Here is a 19,319-nt window from a genome sequence, read left to right on the forward strand (position 1 = left end):
GTGCATTCTGGGAGGTTTCCAAACATAGCTACCTTGGCAAAATTGCACCTGTGGTAGCTTACCAATTATGTGCACTAACTTGTCACATATACACTTTATTAGGTACACCTTGCTTAATTCTTTGTGGCATGTATTCAACAAGGTGCTGCAAACGTTTCTCAGAGATTTGGGCCCATATTGACATAATAGCGAAACACAGTTGCTGCAGATTTGCAGATCCATGATGCAGATTTCTCATTCCATTCTAATATGATTTAAGCTTTATGACATAGCCTGTTATCTTGCTAGAAGCAGCCATCAGGAAATGGTTACACTATGGTCGTAAAGGGATGGACATGATCAGCAACAATGCTTGGGTGGTCTGTTGTGTTTAAATAATGCTCAGTTGTTACTTAGAGGCCTGAAGTGTGCCAAGAAAACATCCCCACTCCATTACATCATTTCTCAGCAGCTTCACTCGCTCACTGGATATTTAATATTTAGATTTTCAGACTAGTCTCTGTAAATCCCAGAGATGGTAGTGTGGGAAAATCCTATTTCGCACCAACAACCATGCCAATTTCAATATCACTTAAATCACCTTTCTTCCTCATTCTGATGCCTAAATGCACTGAGTTGCTGCCATGTGATCAGCTCATTGGATACTTGCATTAATCAGTGGTTGAGCAGGTGCACCTAATGAAGTGGCTGGTGAGTGTATAAAAGTGCCTGCTGACACCAAATAAGAGAAAACATTGCTCAAAGTCTGTTATACACCATCACCTTAATCTAACTAAAGTGTGACTGAACACTGTAAAGAAAATAAAACTTTCTGGCAGAAAACTTTTCCTTTGATACTTTACAAGGTTAACACTGCTAGTTTGTGATGCAGATTCTCCTGTATTTTGCAGCTTAAGCCAGATCTGTTACGCTCATCTCAGCTCCACTGTTGGACTTTCTTCTTTTAGTTTAACTCACGATTTTAAGAATTTCATATTTTATATTGGGTTTTGATGAGTTCATCTACCTTATGAATGTACAACATAATTGGCAAATGTATGCACAATTGTCACTAAGGTAGTAGTGACTATACTGTTGAAAATATTGATTCAACTTCATTACTTGGGTAAAAGTAAAAAAGTAAAGGCTCTGAAATGTTGTGAAAGTGGAAAAGTAAAAAATCTTTGGAGCACATTTCTACCAGATATTTTTGTGCAAAGCTAAAATAAAATACAAACTTTTTTCAACTTAAATTTCTAATTCTAATGAATGTCGTCTGTTTAAACATCTGTCACGCAGAACAAAGAATTAATTTTCGTAATAGCTCTTTTTGCTTTTGGCTGTGTTAATACAATGTTAATACATTGTGGATGGATGACTTTGTTTCCACACCTTAAAGTGGGATGGTGTGGGGTGTGGTGCAGGAACTCCAAGGCTGGTTGTAGTGACTCATTGTGGGGGAAAGAATCACTTATTAAAAGTCAGATTAATTTCTGTTGTGAGTGGCAGTAGTAGTGACCTGTGCTGCTGCTCTTGTTGCAGATGTTAAATGAGCTATCGAGGCTCATTTCCAACTCTTAAACAATATAAACTAGTACTGTAAAAGGTAGAATTCAGCGAATCAGTCATCATCTTCAACTTACTCTGATGTCTGTAAACTTTGATCTAAGCCAACATTAACCATGAACACCACAAATGAGCTGCACCACCCCAGTACAGTGCCTAACTGTGACTGCAGCAGTGCAAACTAGACAGTGTGGCCTGCATTAGTCGTCCTAGTATTTCCCTCCAAACTGAATAACGCACAGCTAGCATACTTCACTTTGTTTTACAGTGCATCTGACAGAACATAACTTCACCAACACATATATGGATCTTATGTTTATTAAAAACAAATTCCAAAATTAATAGGGACATTAAATGTGAGCTTTAAATTTGCAGTCCTTACCTTTAAACATATCCTCTCTTCTTGCTTTTTTGTCCTGTTTTCTTTTTCCATCTCCAATTAAAGTTATAGCAACTGGACCTTTAGCTAACAGACACACTTTATGCCAAACAGCACAGAAGTATTTAGTACTTAGATAACACTTTATAACATGCCCCACAGGCTGTATCATCGAGTGTTGCAGTACTTGTACTTTGTTTCTTCCCACCTGTGCTGTACACAGTATAAAAGCTAGACATAGCCACCATGGTGTCACAAATTAGTGTCTGGATCCCACTGGATGGGTCTTTCTGGAGCCAAAAGTAGCCATATTAGTATAAAGGGGAAAATTGCTAATCGTAACAACTTTGGTTAGAAATGTATCTCCTTAAACTAGACCTGTGTAGCATACAGACACAGACACCGGTGAAATATTAGAAATGTAACTAACAGGCAAATAAACATTCACTCAAAACTAAAATCCTGTCCCAAGTCAATGGACATATCCTAGATAATCCACCTTGCTGGAGACTTGAATGACCCAAATTCAGATACTAGATTTAAAACTTTATTAATGGCTCCATTTTGTAGTAGTTTACACATCTGCAATGTGGTTTAATCAAAAGAGGAGACAAACTTTTTTAGAGGGTCATGTCTGAAAAGAGATCTGGTGTAAAAATCTGCCAAATCAAACATGTGGATCTACTTACTGTGGCATTCTCTTATGCTTATTACCATTTTATTTACAGCAGTATGACCTGAAATGAAAGAATAAGCCCATAAACTCATCAGGAAAGTGTTTGTGCAGGTCAAGTCCAAGCGTTGTTTTCTCACAGACTTCTATGGGACCATAAGTCTTTGAAACCATACGTTTTGCCCCTGGGTGGTAAAAGAAAATGAAAGAAAACAATGCAGGTTTAACACAGATCAGGACTGTTGTCTGTGAGGCCAAAAGCAGCACAGCCCACAAACTGGCTGTTTCACATATTTTTACTGTCCCCTGGTGACAGTAAACAGCTACAACATGTAGATGATGATCTATAAAGCCATTTATTTGATCATCAACATCCTGTGTCATGTAAGAAAAATTACTTCTGCATATTCTAACCCAGTGATTTGAAATTTTCACCATGATTCAGTAATGACTTTTGTATATATAATCGCTCCGGTCATTTTCTTGAAAAAGCTACTCTTGTGTATATGTAGAGTATCTTTATATCTTTATAAATGTCACGTGGTGTTTTGCAGAAATGAAGACAGGCAGACATGATCTGAGCCCTTTGAATCAAGATTTATTGATACGGCTGTGCAGTCACAGAGCATGGTGGCACACACGGCCGCCTGGCCGGCATGGGACAGCAACACACACACACACACACACACAAACATATGCATGCACATACATGCACGCACACGTACACACACACACACACACACACACACACGCACACACTCAGTCAGTCTGTTTATTCAGGGATGTAGTAGAGAGTCGTACAGAACAAATTCAAATTCAACATCATTAATATTATTATTTTTATGTCACCCATCCTTTTTGTCACAATTTAACCTTGATATTATGAATGCTTTTTATAAAAGCAAACATATCAGGAGTATTGGCCTGCATTTAAAACTAATACTAGAATAGATTCAAAATGAATTGTTCACTCAGGTTTACACAGTCCACTGCATCACTTTTTGTTTCTCTCCCACAAACACTCATCTCATCATACTCTCATCGACAGAGAAGATCACAGTGAGGAGATCAGAAAATGCACATTAAGTATTTTGTGGCAGTTTCTCACACACACGCACGCACGCACACACACACACAAATCCTTCACACCCATCTAACCTCAGTCATTTCAACAGTTTGAGATCAGTCATTATAGAGGGAATCAGACTAAACAAGTAGGAAAAAAAGCATTAAATGAACAACAAATGATTTGTCTCATAGTAAACATTACAAAACACCATGTTCAGAAGTCTTTACATGTCATAACAGCTATGTTTCCTATTATGGTTGGTATAAATTCCTGTTACATATTCATACAGTTGGCTATCACAGTAGCTAGTGGAAGGTAGAGCAAACTACAAGACTGTACATGTGTTTGTCCCTCGGTAGGGCAACTATAATCTGTTTTACCAAGCAGCCTATTGTGAGGATGCAATTAATTTTTCTTTTCAATCTAATTTGGCGAGACTGTTAGAATAGAAATTTACATTTATGAATCTCTTGAATTTTTCTGACTTCAAAGTTGGTGCAAGAAAACATCGAAGTGACACACACAGAGGAGAAACAAAAAAGAAAAGTCCCTACATGTTACAAACGCACGTTTTTGACAATCCATCCTCCAAGACAAAGAGGGAGCAAAACGGTACAATAAAACAGCAGAGGGACAACATACGGACGGCACAAAACAGCCAGAATAAACGCATCTAAATGAAATAGAGCAAAATATGCGATCATAAATACATTACTTCTGCTGACTTTACAGAGACAACAGTGTGTTTTTCAACTCTTGAGTGTGTTGGAAGATATTAACTGGTTTGTTTGACTTTAACCGGATCAGCACAGATTAAAATGACATCACAAAGTTTTCCTACAGATGAAAGGTGTGAAAACGGAAGTACAGATAGAGGCACACATTCAGTCAGCTGGCCTGATAACCAGTGACTGTCTATTTTTTTCTTTTCTTTTTTTCCTTTTTTTTTAGGTAAAAAGCAGCATGTGATTACATCGCGTGAAAAACTGCCATACCCCACCAGAGAACTGATGTTCCTGTTACAATGAAAAAAATGAAAGGGGGAAAAGGTAATAACCCCTTTTAGAATGCAGGATAATATATACTATACATATCAGTAGCTGTGTACACATGTATAGTATGCTTACAACTTATTGTAAAAGCCAACAATATACCAAGAATTTGATCTTGGCACAGTCAATTTGGGAATTTCCAAATAAAAGAACGCAAGGAAAATAAAATAAAAGTGCACCATTGTGGAGAAAGCATGTCCATCATACTGCAAATACTGCCGAAATGCTTCTTTTCCTTCCTTCCAATTATACATATTACATTAATAGTAAAAGCTGAACCTGCATTGCAGTGGTTTAATATGTTACATTTGCACAGTAAGCAATATTTGCATCATCTGTACACAAGATTACAAGCCTTAAAAACCTTGGCAAACAACCAAGAAGCGATACAGTGGGGACTCGTAGCCTCAGATGCGTCAGATGGATTCAGCCTGCTAATAGGTGTACGAGCACACTGTAAACATGTACATTAAACACTACGCCCACAACCTAGAAGGTGAAGCTGCTGTTATGTAACTGTGCTGGAAAAGGAAAAAAAATACATATAGAAGATTTTTTAGCAAACAATGTTGACTTTTTGCTACAGCTTTCATCCATGTAAGAAGGCATCGAGAAGAAGACAAACATTGTGAGGATCTTAACACACATCTAGGGCATGATTCATACATGATGTGAGCAATACAAACTGTTTTACCAAAAAGAAAGTACTGAAAAGAGAATTTTATATCTTAAAAAAAACTTGAATGGATTTGCGTGTGTGATATGTCTTAAATTGCACAAGAGGCATTCCCATTTTTTTTCAACTGTTATTTTAAACTATGTCAAAAATTGTGGTGGATTGTGGATAGATTTCTACTCCTTCTCCAGACATATACAGACTGTCTAATATATACAGTAAAGAGGACATCAACAATATGTTCCTGACTGCAAGGAGCACAAATGCATTAAAACTTCACGATGTTTGAGGAAAGCACTACGGAAGTAAACATGTTCAGAGGAAAATGAGCCACAACCGGTGGTGAAGGTTACGTGTTAATGTGTCTAAAGTAGCTTCGGCGGCCATAAGAAGCTCCCAACAGGAACTCCCAAATCAAAGGGGAAGAATGTTATACGTGAGAATAAAACAGTAGTGCTGTACACCTAGTGCGCTGTACACATGTCCATATACTGTACATGCTATGTAGCAGATAAGAGTCCCTCTGAATGTGCATTTACTCTGCATTTCAAAACAAGTCTGCATTTTTGTCTGTGATTGAAGAATTAAAATATGTGACTGCTTAAAAAAACAAAAAAAGGTTTTCAGTTTTACACCAAACCATAGAGAGCAAAGTGGGACTTGTACAATGGCTACGTGTTTGTGGCTGAGTGAAACATACTTATTGAACATACTTTGAGAAAAGTAAATCGATGGTATACTTAAAGAAAAAAAGAAAAAATCACTCTCCGCTGCTCTCATTTTAAGGTCATTAAATCATCTTAACTGTCTTTATCAGTAAGCAGGAAGAAAAGAATAATGCACGTGAGAGCCTGGAAGCAGAAACGTGATAAAAGCAAAAGAAAAGAAAAAAATGGCTGATTATAAAGACAGGGAAGCAAAGGTGGCTGTTTCTCAGTGTCCTGTAGAGGGCGACACAGTCCAACTAATGACTCTCCAACATGAGTCTGAGTTCTCCCATGCAGGATTTAAAGCAGGTTTAAGTTGACAGCAACAGTGACAACAGAGTGGCACTGGTACTCCCCAGCTTACTTACTCCATCACGACCTCTGTGTGGGGGCAAACAGGAAACAGATATTAATCATTTAGGGAATTATATAACAAATAAATGATATATTTGTGTTATCTTCTAATCAAATACCAAGAACTCCAACGCTGTAATTCACAAAATTAATAAGTTACCTTATTTAACTTTACAAAGGAGATCCAGTGCCCCCTTAGGGGATTTCTTATTCTTTTTGCATTTCTCACAACTACATGTTTCAGATCATTGAAACAATTTTAATATTAGACAAAGATAACCCAAATAAATGCAAAATGCAGATTTTAAACAATTATTTAATTTATTAAGTGAAAACATTTTATCCACATCTGGAACTGTGTGAAAAAGTAATTGCTCCCTAAACTGGTTGAGTTGCCTTTGGCAGCAAGAACTGTGATCCAGCATTTGTGATAACTGCCGATGAGTTTCTCACACCACTTTCAGGAATTTCAGCCCACTCCTCTTTGCAGAATTATTTTAATTCAGCCACATTGGAGGGTTTTTGAGCATGAACAGTCTGTTTAAAGTCATGAATCTTAACTGGATTTAAGTCCAGACTTTCACTAGGCCGCTGCAAAACTTTCATTTTGCTCTTTTGAGCCATTCATAGGTTGTCTTGCTGGTGTGTTTCAAGTGAACTTCAGCTTCAGGGCATGAATTGATGGTTGGACATTCTCCTTCAGGATTTTCTGGTAGAGAACAGAATTCATTCGTACCATCACTTACAACAAGTCGTCCAGATCCTGAAATGGCAAAACAGCCCTGACCATCATACTACCACCATGCTCGACTGTTGGTATGATGTTCTTTTTAAATGCAGTGTTAGTTTTACACAGATGCAACAGGAATAAAACCTTTCAAAAAGTTAAAGTTGGTATTTTTTGGTCGGCAGCATTTTTGTTCAGCCTCTTTCTTATTGTTGAATCATGAACACTGACCTTAACTGAGGCAAGTGAGGCCTGCAGTTCTGTAGATGTTGTTTTGGGTTCTTTTGTGACCTCCTGGATGAGTCATTGTTGCTCCTGGGAAGGCTCTACGCTGTTCCATGTTTTCACCATTTGTGGATAATGGCTTTCATTGTGGTTTGCCAAAGTCTGGAAGCCTTAGAAATCGCTTTGTAACTCTTTACAGACTAAAAAATGTTTGTGTCCCATCTGTTTCTTTAAATTGTGGCATGACTCCTTTTAGAATCATACCACAGCTCCTTTTTGAGATCTAGCCTACTTCACTTTGTCAGACAGTTTCTATGTAAGTGATTTCTTGATTCAGCAGGTCTGGCAGTAATCAGGCCTGATTGTGGGTAGTGAAACTGAACTCTGAATGCTTTCCAAAAAATGTGGTTAATCACAATCATTCATACAATCATGTATGCATACACGATTGTTAAATCATGTACACATACTACATGTATGGAGGGTAATTACTTTTTCACCTAGTGCCTGGTAAGTTTGGAAGTTTGGATAGCTTTTTTTTTCCTCTTAAAAATTAAATAATCATTTAAAAACTGCATTTTGTATCAGGTGGTCTTTGTCCATTATTAAAGTTTTAATAATCTGAAATATTTAAGTCTGAAACAAAAAAAAAAGAAATCTGGAAGGGGCAAATACTTTCCACAGCCCTGCATGCAGACATAGATGGAAATAAAGATATTTCAGTTTTATTTTCTATCAGTAGCTTCAGGCTGCAGGATTACACTCACCCTCGACTGCTTTGTTTTTGTCTTCTTCACCTTCTGGAGACTCGGCCCCTTCTGACAGCTCTCCTGGAAAAAAAAATGGTTGTGTTACTATTCTGACTTTAGTTATACATTTAAAATCAGCATTTAAAAACATGCAATACTCCTAATGAGTCATTCGAAAATACAGACCCACAGAATGGTCTGTATAATGCAGGCAGCATTAAATTATGTACAATCCCTAAATCTACAGAATTTAATCTGATGGAAAGTTGCAACCTCCAAACAGAATATTTTGCTCAGTGTAAATGTAATGCTCTGTATAAAGAGATGGAACAAGCTGATAATACTGTCAGAAAAAGTTGAATATGATAATATTTAAAACCTTGAAGCAAACACTGGGAAAATGAAAATGGGGAAATTTGATGCTCATAAGCTAAAAATATGATTAAAGGAATTTTGCATTTGCTCTCTTTTTTCAAAATTTAAAAAATTGGATAGAAAAAAAGCCGCCTTGTGTTTCTCATTCTGTTCTAATATAATAACAAACCTATTCTTGGATTAAAAAGCTACAACAATCCATCAAACTGATTAGTCAGTCCAAGTGACACGTATATTTTAATTTCAGCTTTTCATATGTGCTGATGTGAAGCTTTTTCATCTCAAATGGGATACTGTTCACAGTATCTGGACTTCAGAGTGCTGTTTTGATGAAACGAGACATAAAGATCCCATGATTTGCTTTAAGGATGGGTAGTTTTTTATTCTGACTTTGAAGGGAGGGATTTGGTCCAGTCTAGTTAGGAATTGACAAATATTTTGTAAACATTCATATTTACTCGGAAGATTTCATTAACACGTTACATTTTGGAAGTTAATCTAAGCCTACACTGATGCACTGATCAATATCAAATTCCATGGAAAAGTTAGCTATGTTCTGCAAACTTTTATGATCACTTAAGCTCCCAGAAAAAGTTTGCATGTCAGTAAACTGTATGTACTGACTGCAACATGTAGAGGATCGGGCCTTAGGTCACGTCTTTTAAAAGCCGGCCATGCTGTGGGATTACATAGTTTAAAGGAAGTACCGTTCTGCAGTGGGGGGCTCTTGTGCGTGGCACTCCCAGGCTGTGCTCCCTGCTCTGTTTTCCCTGTGTTACCATCTGGTGGTGTGCTGACCTCTTCCGACTCAGGCGACTCTCCCTCCAATTTGTCCTCCTTTGGTTCAGGCTGTTCGGATTCTGCTTGGACCTCCCGGGGCTCCATCAACTCTTCCTGCTGGGCTCGCTCCTCTGCTTCCTTTTTAGCTCTTTCCTCTGCTTCTGAGGTGATATGGAGTACAGGAGCAGTTTAGAAATGTTCATAACTCCTTATTTTTTACTCCAAATGAGGAAAAGTCAAGATGAGGATTAACAAACAGTGTTTTTTGTTAACACACAACGCAACATTGCTGGAGCTGTACTTTGTGGACTTTAAATGTAAGTCTAATATTCTTTCTTTTAGCTCTGTTTTTGGTCTCCATCAAATCAGAAGACATATATAGCTGTAGTGTATTTTATTTTGTGCTACTGTGGTATAAAGAAAATTAAATACAAATTAATCCACATTGACAAACTGATCAGCAGTGGTGTATTACTTCATCATGTCTCAACAGATCATGTTCCCACCAATGCTGTTGTTGTGCAGGCCAGTTAAAACCCCCCTGTGAAAAAGTTGAAAGCATTGCAGCTTTTTAAAGCCAATTTTCTGTGGAGAAGGTCATGATCTGTTTGGACAGATCAGTTTTACCATGGCCATAAATCACCATATTTTCACTAGATCGAATTGTACTATACCTTTAGCAGCCTGGGCTTTCCACCTCTCTCTGTTTTGATAAACTTCTTCATTCCACAACGCTTTGAAGTTCTTCATGTCCACCGTCAGGAGAGAGCCCGGGCCCGATGAGCTGCTGTCGGAGCCCATGCTCTTGACACTGTGCCTTTTGCTTTCATCTGAACTAATACTGTTCAGACTGGACAGACAAAAAAGAAAAATGTAAACACGAGATAAAGTATCTAGAGGTATTCAAGCAGCTCTGAGAGACTGAACTCGGGCCACTTTTACCAACACTGGGCATGTATCTGCTGAAAAGAGGTTAATGCAGTTGCATGGCAGCAGCTGGTGGTGTTTAAGACAATGGAGGTATTAGCATCATTGCAGAAGACTGGCTGAAGATTTTAAGGAGTTTTTAAGAACAATTTCTTAAAGAAAAAGATGTCAGATATTTCAGTCAAATAAAAAAAAAATCACATTGAGTAGATCATCTGGTCTTTCATGGGATATATTTTTGAAAGATTGATTATGCAAATCATTACGAAAGTGTAATACTGCAAGCCAACAAAAGCTGTTTTAAATTAGTAAACCAATGTGCCAACTCAGTGAGCAGCAAAGTGGCAAAACACATACTTGAATTTGTTTCTTTACGTTTACCATCAGCCTGTCTGTGATTCTGTAGTGATATACAGAAATTAGTTTGGGGAGTTGATGGTAGGAGGAGGTGCTACTGAAAAAGAATAGCGTAATAAAAAACATATACACTCAAAAGAAGTTTAATGCGATCTGGTCTGGTGACATGCATCTGCCTGGTATACAGTATTTAGTTTATACCAAGCACATCTTACTTAACTATCATTATTTGAATAAATGAACCTTTGATTTTATACATCACAGTTACATTTTACTCAGAATTATTGCTTCATGTTTACTGAGGGTAAAGAATCATTGTTTTGAATGTATCTGACCTAGTTCATTTCTGTGATTGTGAACTTACTTCTAACTCTTTGACCTAGCTCTTCCATGTGAACATATAAATTGCTGCCATCATATTTGCTAATCGTGTCACACTTTGAAAGCTCCTGTTTTTCAAACAAAAGTCGGGCATTTAGAAGGTGCTGATGACTGACTGAACAATGGGACTTTTTATTATAGGCACTAAAAGTCACAGAACTCCAGCTGCAGGGAATTGTAATTCTGCACTGCTGGAAGACCCCTTTCAATGGATCAAAAAAGATATTCCAATTTATTATGTAAGGTACAAGAATGTCAGCTTCCTGCAATTCTTTTAATAGTTGCAGACATTTAATTCAAAGTTACTAATGTCAGTGACGTTAGCACTAGGAAAAAAAAAATCTATGGGATCTTAAAAGTCAGTAGGAATCTGTCTCTGGGGACCATAAATGTCAAAAAATTCTTTTTCAGCTAAAAAAAAGTTGAGCTTTTGGATTTGTCTACATGTTGAAAAAGCAAGGAAGAAGCAGAGGTGGATAATCATAGGAAGAGAGACAGACATAGTTAAAGGTGATTGAAAGCAGCTATAAACGGTGTGAAGAAACAGTCCAAGGAAAATCAAAAGCACCCAGGTGTGTACGTAGACAAAGAGACTGCACAAGTGGCAACACTATCTGAGATTTCCACTCGGTTAGCTTCGACTGGAGGCCCACTGAGTGATGCTAATGACTGCTGTTGAGGAGAACAGGGAGGATGATATTGATGTGCAGGTGCAACAAAAGATGCAGAGCCAGGCTCCCCAAGTACTGCTTTATTTTGCAATGAGCCCACTTAACAAAACATAAAGTTTAAACAATTTACAGACTAAAGTTTTTTAATTATCTTTCTCGGTATAGTTTAAATATTATGAACAAAAAAGCAAGCGGAATGTACTTTCTTATTTGGGAGCTTTGAAAGCCTTTAACATACGTGATTGAGTACGAGGTCGGAGGAAAAGTATTGAGCCAATTAATTAAACCAGTGAAGGCAAAATCGCTTCCTTTTGTATCTCGAGAGGCTTTTGTGTATGCCAATCCAGCACCACGGCTCATTCTTGATCACGGACGGTGAGGTGAACTCGACTAGCATCCCTAAAATGTCAATTTCAAGGTGTGTAGCTCTGCTTGATGAAAGGTGGAAACATTTCCACGCACAGAAATGGATTACTCATGGGAGACTCATCTGCTGTTCTCAATACTTCCATTAGATATGCCGTTATTGCAGCAGGGCTGTTGAGGTCTAATCTTGTCATTGAGCAAGTAGTTTCTTGGAAAGGTACACGAGGAGAGAAAACACGTTTTTTTTTATTCTTGATCGACGAGGCTGGTTGAATAAAATGTAATCTGATTTACATACAGTCACCCACTTCCATCTGCTTGGTTTTCCGACTGAGCTGCACAAAAAAATCTAAACTTTTTATTCTAAATGATCTCTGAGAGAAACCACTGCAGCTTACCTTGAGCGTCTGAAACCAGTCAAACCGGAATGGGAGGCCTCCTCAATGAGTGGCGTGACGATGCGCTCCATCATGTCGGTGAGCACAGTAAAGGTTGGCACTACGATGAAGTCTATGAATCCTGGAGATGAAGATGTTGGCAAAGGTAATGTTAGCATGTCTGCAGTATATAGTCACAGTCTTTTTTGTACTATTAAAGGTTAAAAAGAAGAAAAGAAGCCCACAGCAAAAAAAAAAACAAAAAAAATCTTTGTAACGTTAATTAGTAAAACGGGCAAATAGCAGTTTGTGATGTAGATGTAGACTGCACAATGTAATAAATATAGAATAATGACACATTTAGACTGGTTGATTATAAGCCTTGCTTTCTTCTTTGCCACTGGGTACGAAATCTATCGGGAAAACTAAAGGAATAAAAAATAGAAAGAAGACAGTTCTTTGATTTTTCCAGCTAGCTGAAGGTCTGGAGGAGAGAATTATTGAGGTAAAAACTGCCAGGTAAAAGAAAATATTCCTGTTGGCAAATAAAATAAAGAAGTCAAGATGAGAGAGTGATAGAACCAAAAGTGAAATAGGAGTGAACCTCAGAGGGAACTCAAAACCTGACTGCTTATCAGCAAATATTAGCTGTTGTTTCAAAATAGATGCCAGTTTCCTATATGACTACTGTTTCTGTGGAGACAGAATAAAATAGGTTATTTTGGTTTATTTTTATTTTTTTTCACACATTTTTCTGATATTTTCTCGTGCAAATGTGGCAGACTTCAATGACTCAAAACAAAAATGAGCCTTTTTAATAATTTAAGGAGCAAAAAATATCAATAAATTCAGTAATCTTCTTTGAAAACAGTAAGTACACCTTTGGTCTCTGTAACCTCTACACTTTTAAATGTGTTCTAGCTAGTTAAAATGTTTGTCCATTCCTCAGTGCAAAATTCCTTCAGTTGCAAGATGTTTTTCCCCAAAAAAGTGGTGTCATGTATCATGGAGATGGTGTATGTGAGGGTGGGGAAGCCTCTCACCGATTTGTGACTGTGCCACCATCGTGGACTTTCGGTCACAGAGTGGAGAGAACGGCAGCCCGAGCTCAGCTTCTTTGTCCCCCTGGAAACACAAGAGCTTCTTAAGTCAAAATCCTCCTGTCTTTGATATTTTTGGGCAAATACGACGCACCCTGCAGACATGCACACACATCTTTGCCTACACACTTACCACCGCACACCATATGCTCACACTTCTATCAACAGACCTCGGATTCGTCTGAGCCCCTCCCCGAGTGCGTTTGGGCCACAAATGTGTTTCATTTTCTCGTCTGTTTTGTCACAAACAGATGAGATGTGGAGTTGGGAGGCAACGTTCTTTGGAGAGGCTATTTATCGGCAATTCGTATCCCCAGAGACAAAAGGCTCGTGAAAGCAACCACAATAACAATAGCACTGATAATGGGAACAATGTGGATTAATAATGGACGAGATTTAAGCAGTGTGGCACCATTTAAACGTCTGTCCTTCTTTATGAGATTTACAATTACGCCATTTATTATTTATAGCATAAATTCATTGTCATGCTGTACATTTTAATGTTCTATGGAGCACGTTGTTCTTTTGAAAAATACATTTGCTGGTGTGACTGCATATTTCTCTTGTTGGTAGTGTTTTGCAAAAGCTTCACATTAACAGCATTATTTCCCAATATTATTATTTCATTTTTTATGTTACACTCACATGAAGTGTGAAACACACTTCATGTGAGTGTGACTGAATCAAAAGAATAAATCGCTTTTGTTGACATTGCACCCCAAAACTAATACAACGCACCAGCGACAAAGATGAGCAATGACTAAAAGCAAAAGATAAATAAACCACATTTCAAATCATGTGTTTCATCCATCAGCAGGTGTAAGAAATCTCAAGATATTATTTCCAATGCCTCTCTTCAACCTCATGTCTTCATGAAGGCTCTGTTGAACTGAGCAGTAGCACCTCACAAATTTTCAATCTCACGCCAGCAGTTAAAAGTCGATAAATCTTGCATGCTAGATATTCAATTCACCTCTAGGCGCCTGATATTGTAAGGTAAAGAACCTGGAATAATACAGAGAAAATCCCAACAATCAGACAACCCCCTGTGAACAAGCACAAGGCAACAGTGGGAAGGAAAAACTCCCTTTTAATAAGAAGAAGAGAGGTGAATCCATCTGTTGCAATCCACTGGGCATGAGGGGAGGGAAGATATAATTTTTAATGTATAAGACCTTAGATGGCTTTTTTTGGGTGAGGCAAAGAACAGAGTGATAGTTAATGGTGCATTTACTGGTACACAATAAATGAACAGGAGATGCTTGCTAATAATTAATTCAGCATATTTAACTGCATATTCAGCTATAAAAAACTCAAAAATAGATAGCTACATCTGGCTTATGATTTCATGGAAACAATATACAATATATTATACATACTAATTTATGACCCTGAACTCCATAATTTCATGAATTTGGAGAGCATGATCTTCCCCCAAAGGCTTGATTAGTTCTCAGCATGACTACCTAGTAAACTGCCAGCTGAGGGTAAATTTGACCTTTGTGTCTGAGGTCAACTGAAAAGCATGCCATGTTCTCTCTGCATACATTTAAACCACCACTGAACCATACACTGTACCACCATCATCCAACCTGTTACTCTGACCTAACAGAGGAATTCACCTGTCTGAAGAACTCCTCTAGTAGGGAGGTGGTCCAACGGTGGTGGAGGTCCCAAGTCTTGGCTGGGTGGCTGATGTCTGCTGTGTGCAGAAGCAGGGACAGCGCCTTTGGCTTGTCGATGCTAAGAGAGAGAAGACAGGCATGCAGTTTTAAAAATTGCCATCACGGTTATTTTCTTGTGTCGTTTGTGTGTTTTTATAAATGAAAAAAGAAACTATTGTTAAAGAAAAAAGAAAATGAAAGACGGAAAGAAGGAAAAATCACCATTTGCGATGCAGCTAATTGATTTTGGAGGTATCATGATAAATTGTATTGATTGAGATCATTTTTGTGTTTCTGGCTTTAAAAAATGAATGTGAGTCAGAAATTCTTTATCTGCCAAGTTCAGAGCCAGCTTCAGGTTTTGCCAAAAACCTGGCAAAAAAATAAAAAATAAAAGTTGTTACAAAGACATTGCAGATGAATCTTGGATAAGATTAATGAAAGAGCCCAGAGAAGATGCAAGAAAATGCCAAAAACGGTAAGTATCCCTGGCACAGCTGCACAAGAGTCTACAGCTGTCCAGAAATGAGTCTGTGCAAGAAATTCAGTCTAAGTGACAGGTTAGCTTTTTATTGTCTTTTACGTAGTACTGCACATTCACTGGCTTGAGTTTAGTTTTTCGTCCCCAGTCACTTAGAATATTAAAAAAACACTATTCCAACATGACAGCAAGACAGCAAAACTGGTATTGTTTTCACTTTGGGAGTCTTCAAGTGTGTGTCTGTGTGTGTCTCTGTGTGCAATCATAGTATAACGAGGTCCTAGAGACACCAACTGAAGTGAGAACTACTACAAAGGCGGCTGTGAGGAGTTTGACAGGTGTTTAAACAGTATGACTGCATATCTGTTGTATAAACGTAGATTATTTACTAAATGCGATAACATAGTTGGTATTGTTTGCACCTTGTGGGTCTGTGTGTATGTGTGTAATCATAGCATAATGTGATCCTGGACATAACAAATGTAGCATGATCCAGAAAGCCAGCTTTGAGTCTGTAGTTGATTTGAGTTTTAATGTCGTTCTGTTTCTGGGCCGACCACACATGCGGAATATGCAGTCACAAAGATTTACAGATATTGGCTTGAAATCAAAATAATGGACAATTCAGTGATGACTGTGTTGGTCACACTTTTGTGACACCAGTTCTTAGATCACAAAGACATAATCGTGGGTATCACAGTAACATGTAGTACAATACATACAATACATGTATAATTTCATATTTATAACTATCCTAAATCTAATTTTCAATACTCAAAAATATGAAATGCGCTATTTTCATTACAGTAAGGAACCCCCTACCTCTAGCACTATGTGTCTATCTATCTATCCATCCATCCATCCATCCATCCATCCATCCATCCATCCATCCATCCATCCATCCCTGTGTGTGTTTGTGTCCAACTAAAAAAAAGTCCTCTTCCTTCATATTACTTCCACATTAAAACACAGTATGAAGATCATCTCAGATCTAGAGAAATCACCACCTAATATCAAAATCTCATGGTAAATGGACTGAATCATGAACAGACGCATATAGAAAATAAGCAGTCACATGAAAATGCAGGCACAATAATACATGCATAGCAGAGGTTAAACAGAGGTGAAAAAGACTAGCTCACGTTTTCCCCCTCATTCCATTTGTGGCAGATTGGGTCTTAAAGTGCACTCTAAGCAGGCCTGCAGCAGTCTGGTTTGAATTACTTCACATTAGAGTCTATTCAGCATCACAGCTCCCTGCAGACTGCAATCTCTTATTTTGGTGCATGCTTGCGTGTGTGCGTGTGTGTGAGCACCCAATACTCTCCCTTGACGATTACCTTCAGGTCAGCAATTTTCAAGTTATAGTCACAAATACAGGGAACACAATATTGTTGATACCAATATATATTTTTAGGAAGCCACTTATCTACATATCAGTGCCTTCTGAGTAGTTTTCAGATAAGTGCTCGGCATTATCATGGTGAAAAGAATACCCTGAAGGTCAACATGTTTCTTGTCAATGCAGCAGCTGCATCAGCACTGATGAGTCATCACATCGCATGATAGTTTGCTTGATAGTGTTTTTATTTCTGTATGCACGCTTCAGCTCAGTGTCTGCATGTACAACAGTTATCGGTCACTGGAGTTGTGTTAGGGTGCTTAAAGTGCTTAAAAAGATGCACACCATTAATGCATTTAAAAATACCAACAGAGTGTTATGTAGAACTTCTAAATGAATCAGGCACATATCTAAAGTCTTTCACTACCATTTACTTAGCAAAGCAGGGCCTAAACTTTGTTTTTTATATAGATTCACTGCAAGAATTTTAAAGAGAAACAAAGTTTTAGCCATTCTCCCTCTAGGATAACATTAAGAACCACCTCAGCATAATTTGCCTTCCATATTTTTTATGTGTAGGTCTTTTCTCTGCACTGGCTCACAGCTCAGTGGCTCGAGTCATTTTTTACTCAGGAACTGCAGCCTGATATTGACTGTCAGAGGTACAAACTTAAGGTCTCCATTGCAGTGAGATTGGATATTAACAGGCCTTTCTATACAACCCCTTTAGTACAACATCCACATAATATCCGACCATCCCTATGTGAGAACAGAGCAGGCAAATATCTACTGAATTCACAGGGAGCCAACAGGCGTCACGTGTCCTTCCTCTTGCACAGTCTCTCCAAACAGTTCCCTTTGCCTTAAGCAAACAGAGTATTTGCAGTAGTGAGAACGCATCTTAAGTGCGCAGTCTTGCTGAAAAAGGGCAACTCCTGACATTTTCTTACTTTATTCTCTGGATATTTTCCAGAGTTAAAAACCTAAAACACAGCGTCTTTGCAAGGTCACTTGCTAGCTGTAGCCCTAGTTTGGCTCCCACTTCGCCTCATTAACGCTACAGCACATCTGTTACCAATTTATGTTGTTTGTATGGGTTCAACATAAATAAAAAAAAAATACACAAGAGATTACATGGTAGCCTTCTTGACCAGTTTACTTCATTTTGTAGTCTGTATTAGATTTTGGGAATGCACTTATGAAAGTTTATCCCATAAGTGACCTTGTTTTAATTTTACTCTTTTACCCTTTTTTTATGATTATTCTATTCTGGGATGAAATTGTGTAGCATTTATTTTCCCTAGTTTGTGTCAGTTAGGCATCCCTGTGACATAATAAGAGATCCTAAAGAATTAAATATAAAATGTGAACATCAGCAGTTCACAACAGCCAAGTGAGTCTGCGAGAGAACCACCTCTGTTAGATACTTTAGTTTTTGTTTTCTACTATCGGGGACATTATCCTGCTTGGGAGGAAGCTTCCATCAGATAGTGTGTAACAATGTTTAGGTGGCTCGTGCATGTAAGAATAACATCCACATGAATGCCAGGATCCGAGGATTCCCAGGGGAACATTGCGAGGTAGAGAGATAAAGAGTGTTATTCCCTCATTGTTTCTGGGTGATGTTATTGATAATTTCTCTTCTTGTCTTCTTCTTGTCTAAATTGTTTAAGAGAGGAAAAAGTTGAGAAGTTCCTTTTTTTTTCATTTCTCCATTTTTGATTCTGCTCACATTTCTTTGCTGCTGTGCAAAAGACTTCTGATATTCTTTACCAAAGTATAAGCCCAGAGAATATTAGTGACTGTAAAGTGTGAGGGAGCATTAATGCTAAAGAATACAAGCTGCAGAACAATAATTCTGTCAAAGGAAGTGCTATATTTTTTTTCTGTGAAAACGAAACGTTTTCTGCTCGCTCATCAGCAGTAGCAAAAGAACGGCATGCCAACAAACCTGCCAGCAATTTCTGGCAGTGGCTCTTTTTTTTAGCCACAGTGTGTAAATAAATTTCACCCTGCCAAATCTGGTGTGACTACACCGTAACTCTGCTGTAGACGTCCAGCACAGAGAAACAAGCTGCGTTTGTGCCTGAGAGGCTCCGTGTTAATTCTCTGCTGAATACCTACACTGTGTAATGTGCGACATTTGGTACTATTTGGCAGCAAAAGAGTCGCTGAATTAAATTTTTTTATGTTGAGTAAACAGCACCTGAGCAACAGAAATCCTCCCTTGTTTTTCATTCCAGAGGTCCACCCCATATAAAACAGGGCTGTTTATTGTGTTTCTCTCCAAGTGCCTCCTTCGGGGCAGGATTAATTAGGTTGTAAATGGCAGGTGGTTAGTA

At 38.1% G+C, this 19,319-nt stretch overlaps 1 protein-coding gene across 3 annotated transcripts in view; it reads right to left on the reverse strand.

Moving 5' to 3' along the window:
* Window positions 1-3,175: 3,175 nt before the first annotated feature.
* The window catches only part of pde1cb (phosphodiesterase 1C, calmodulin-dependent b), a 105,906-nt gene continuing 89,762 nt past the window's right edge, over window positions 3,176-19,319 (reverse strand). For all 3 annotated transcript variants that reach the window (XM_039602105.1, XM_039602106.1, XM_031757231.2), the window contains 7 exons: window positions 15,113-15,233; window positions 13,434-13,515; window positions 12,412-12,532; window positions 9,986-10,161; window positions 9,239-9,472; window positions 8,175-8,237; window positions 3,176-6,482 (listed from right to left, as the gene is read on the reverse strand). In XM_039602105.1, coding sequence (XP_039458039.1) covers window positions 6,466-6,482; window positions 8,175-8,237; window positions 9,239-9,472; window positions 9,986-10,161; window positions 12,412-12,532; window positions 13,434-13,515; window positions 15,113-15,233 — 814 coding nt within the window. In that variant the 3' untranslated portion in view covers window positions 3,176-6,465. The remainder of the gene's footprint in view (window positions 6,483-8,174; window positions 8,238-9,238; window positions 9,473-9,985; window positions 10,162-12,411; window positions 12,533-13,433; window positions 13,516-15,112; window positions 15,234-19,319) is intronic.

This window comes from Oreochromis aureus, linkage group 18 (genome assembly GCF_013358895.1).
Source record: "Oreochromis aureus strain Israel breed Guangdong linkage group 18, ZZ_aureus, whole genome shotgun sequence".
Classification (NCBI taxonomy): domain Eukaryota; kingdom Metazoa; phylum Chordata; class Actinopteri; order Cichliformes; family Cichlidae; genus Oreochromis; species Oreochromis aureus.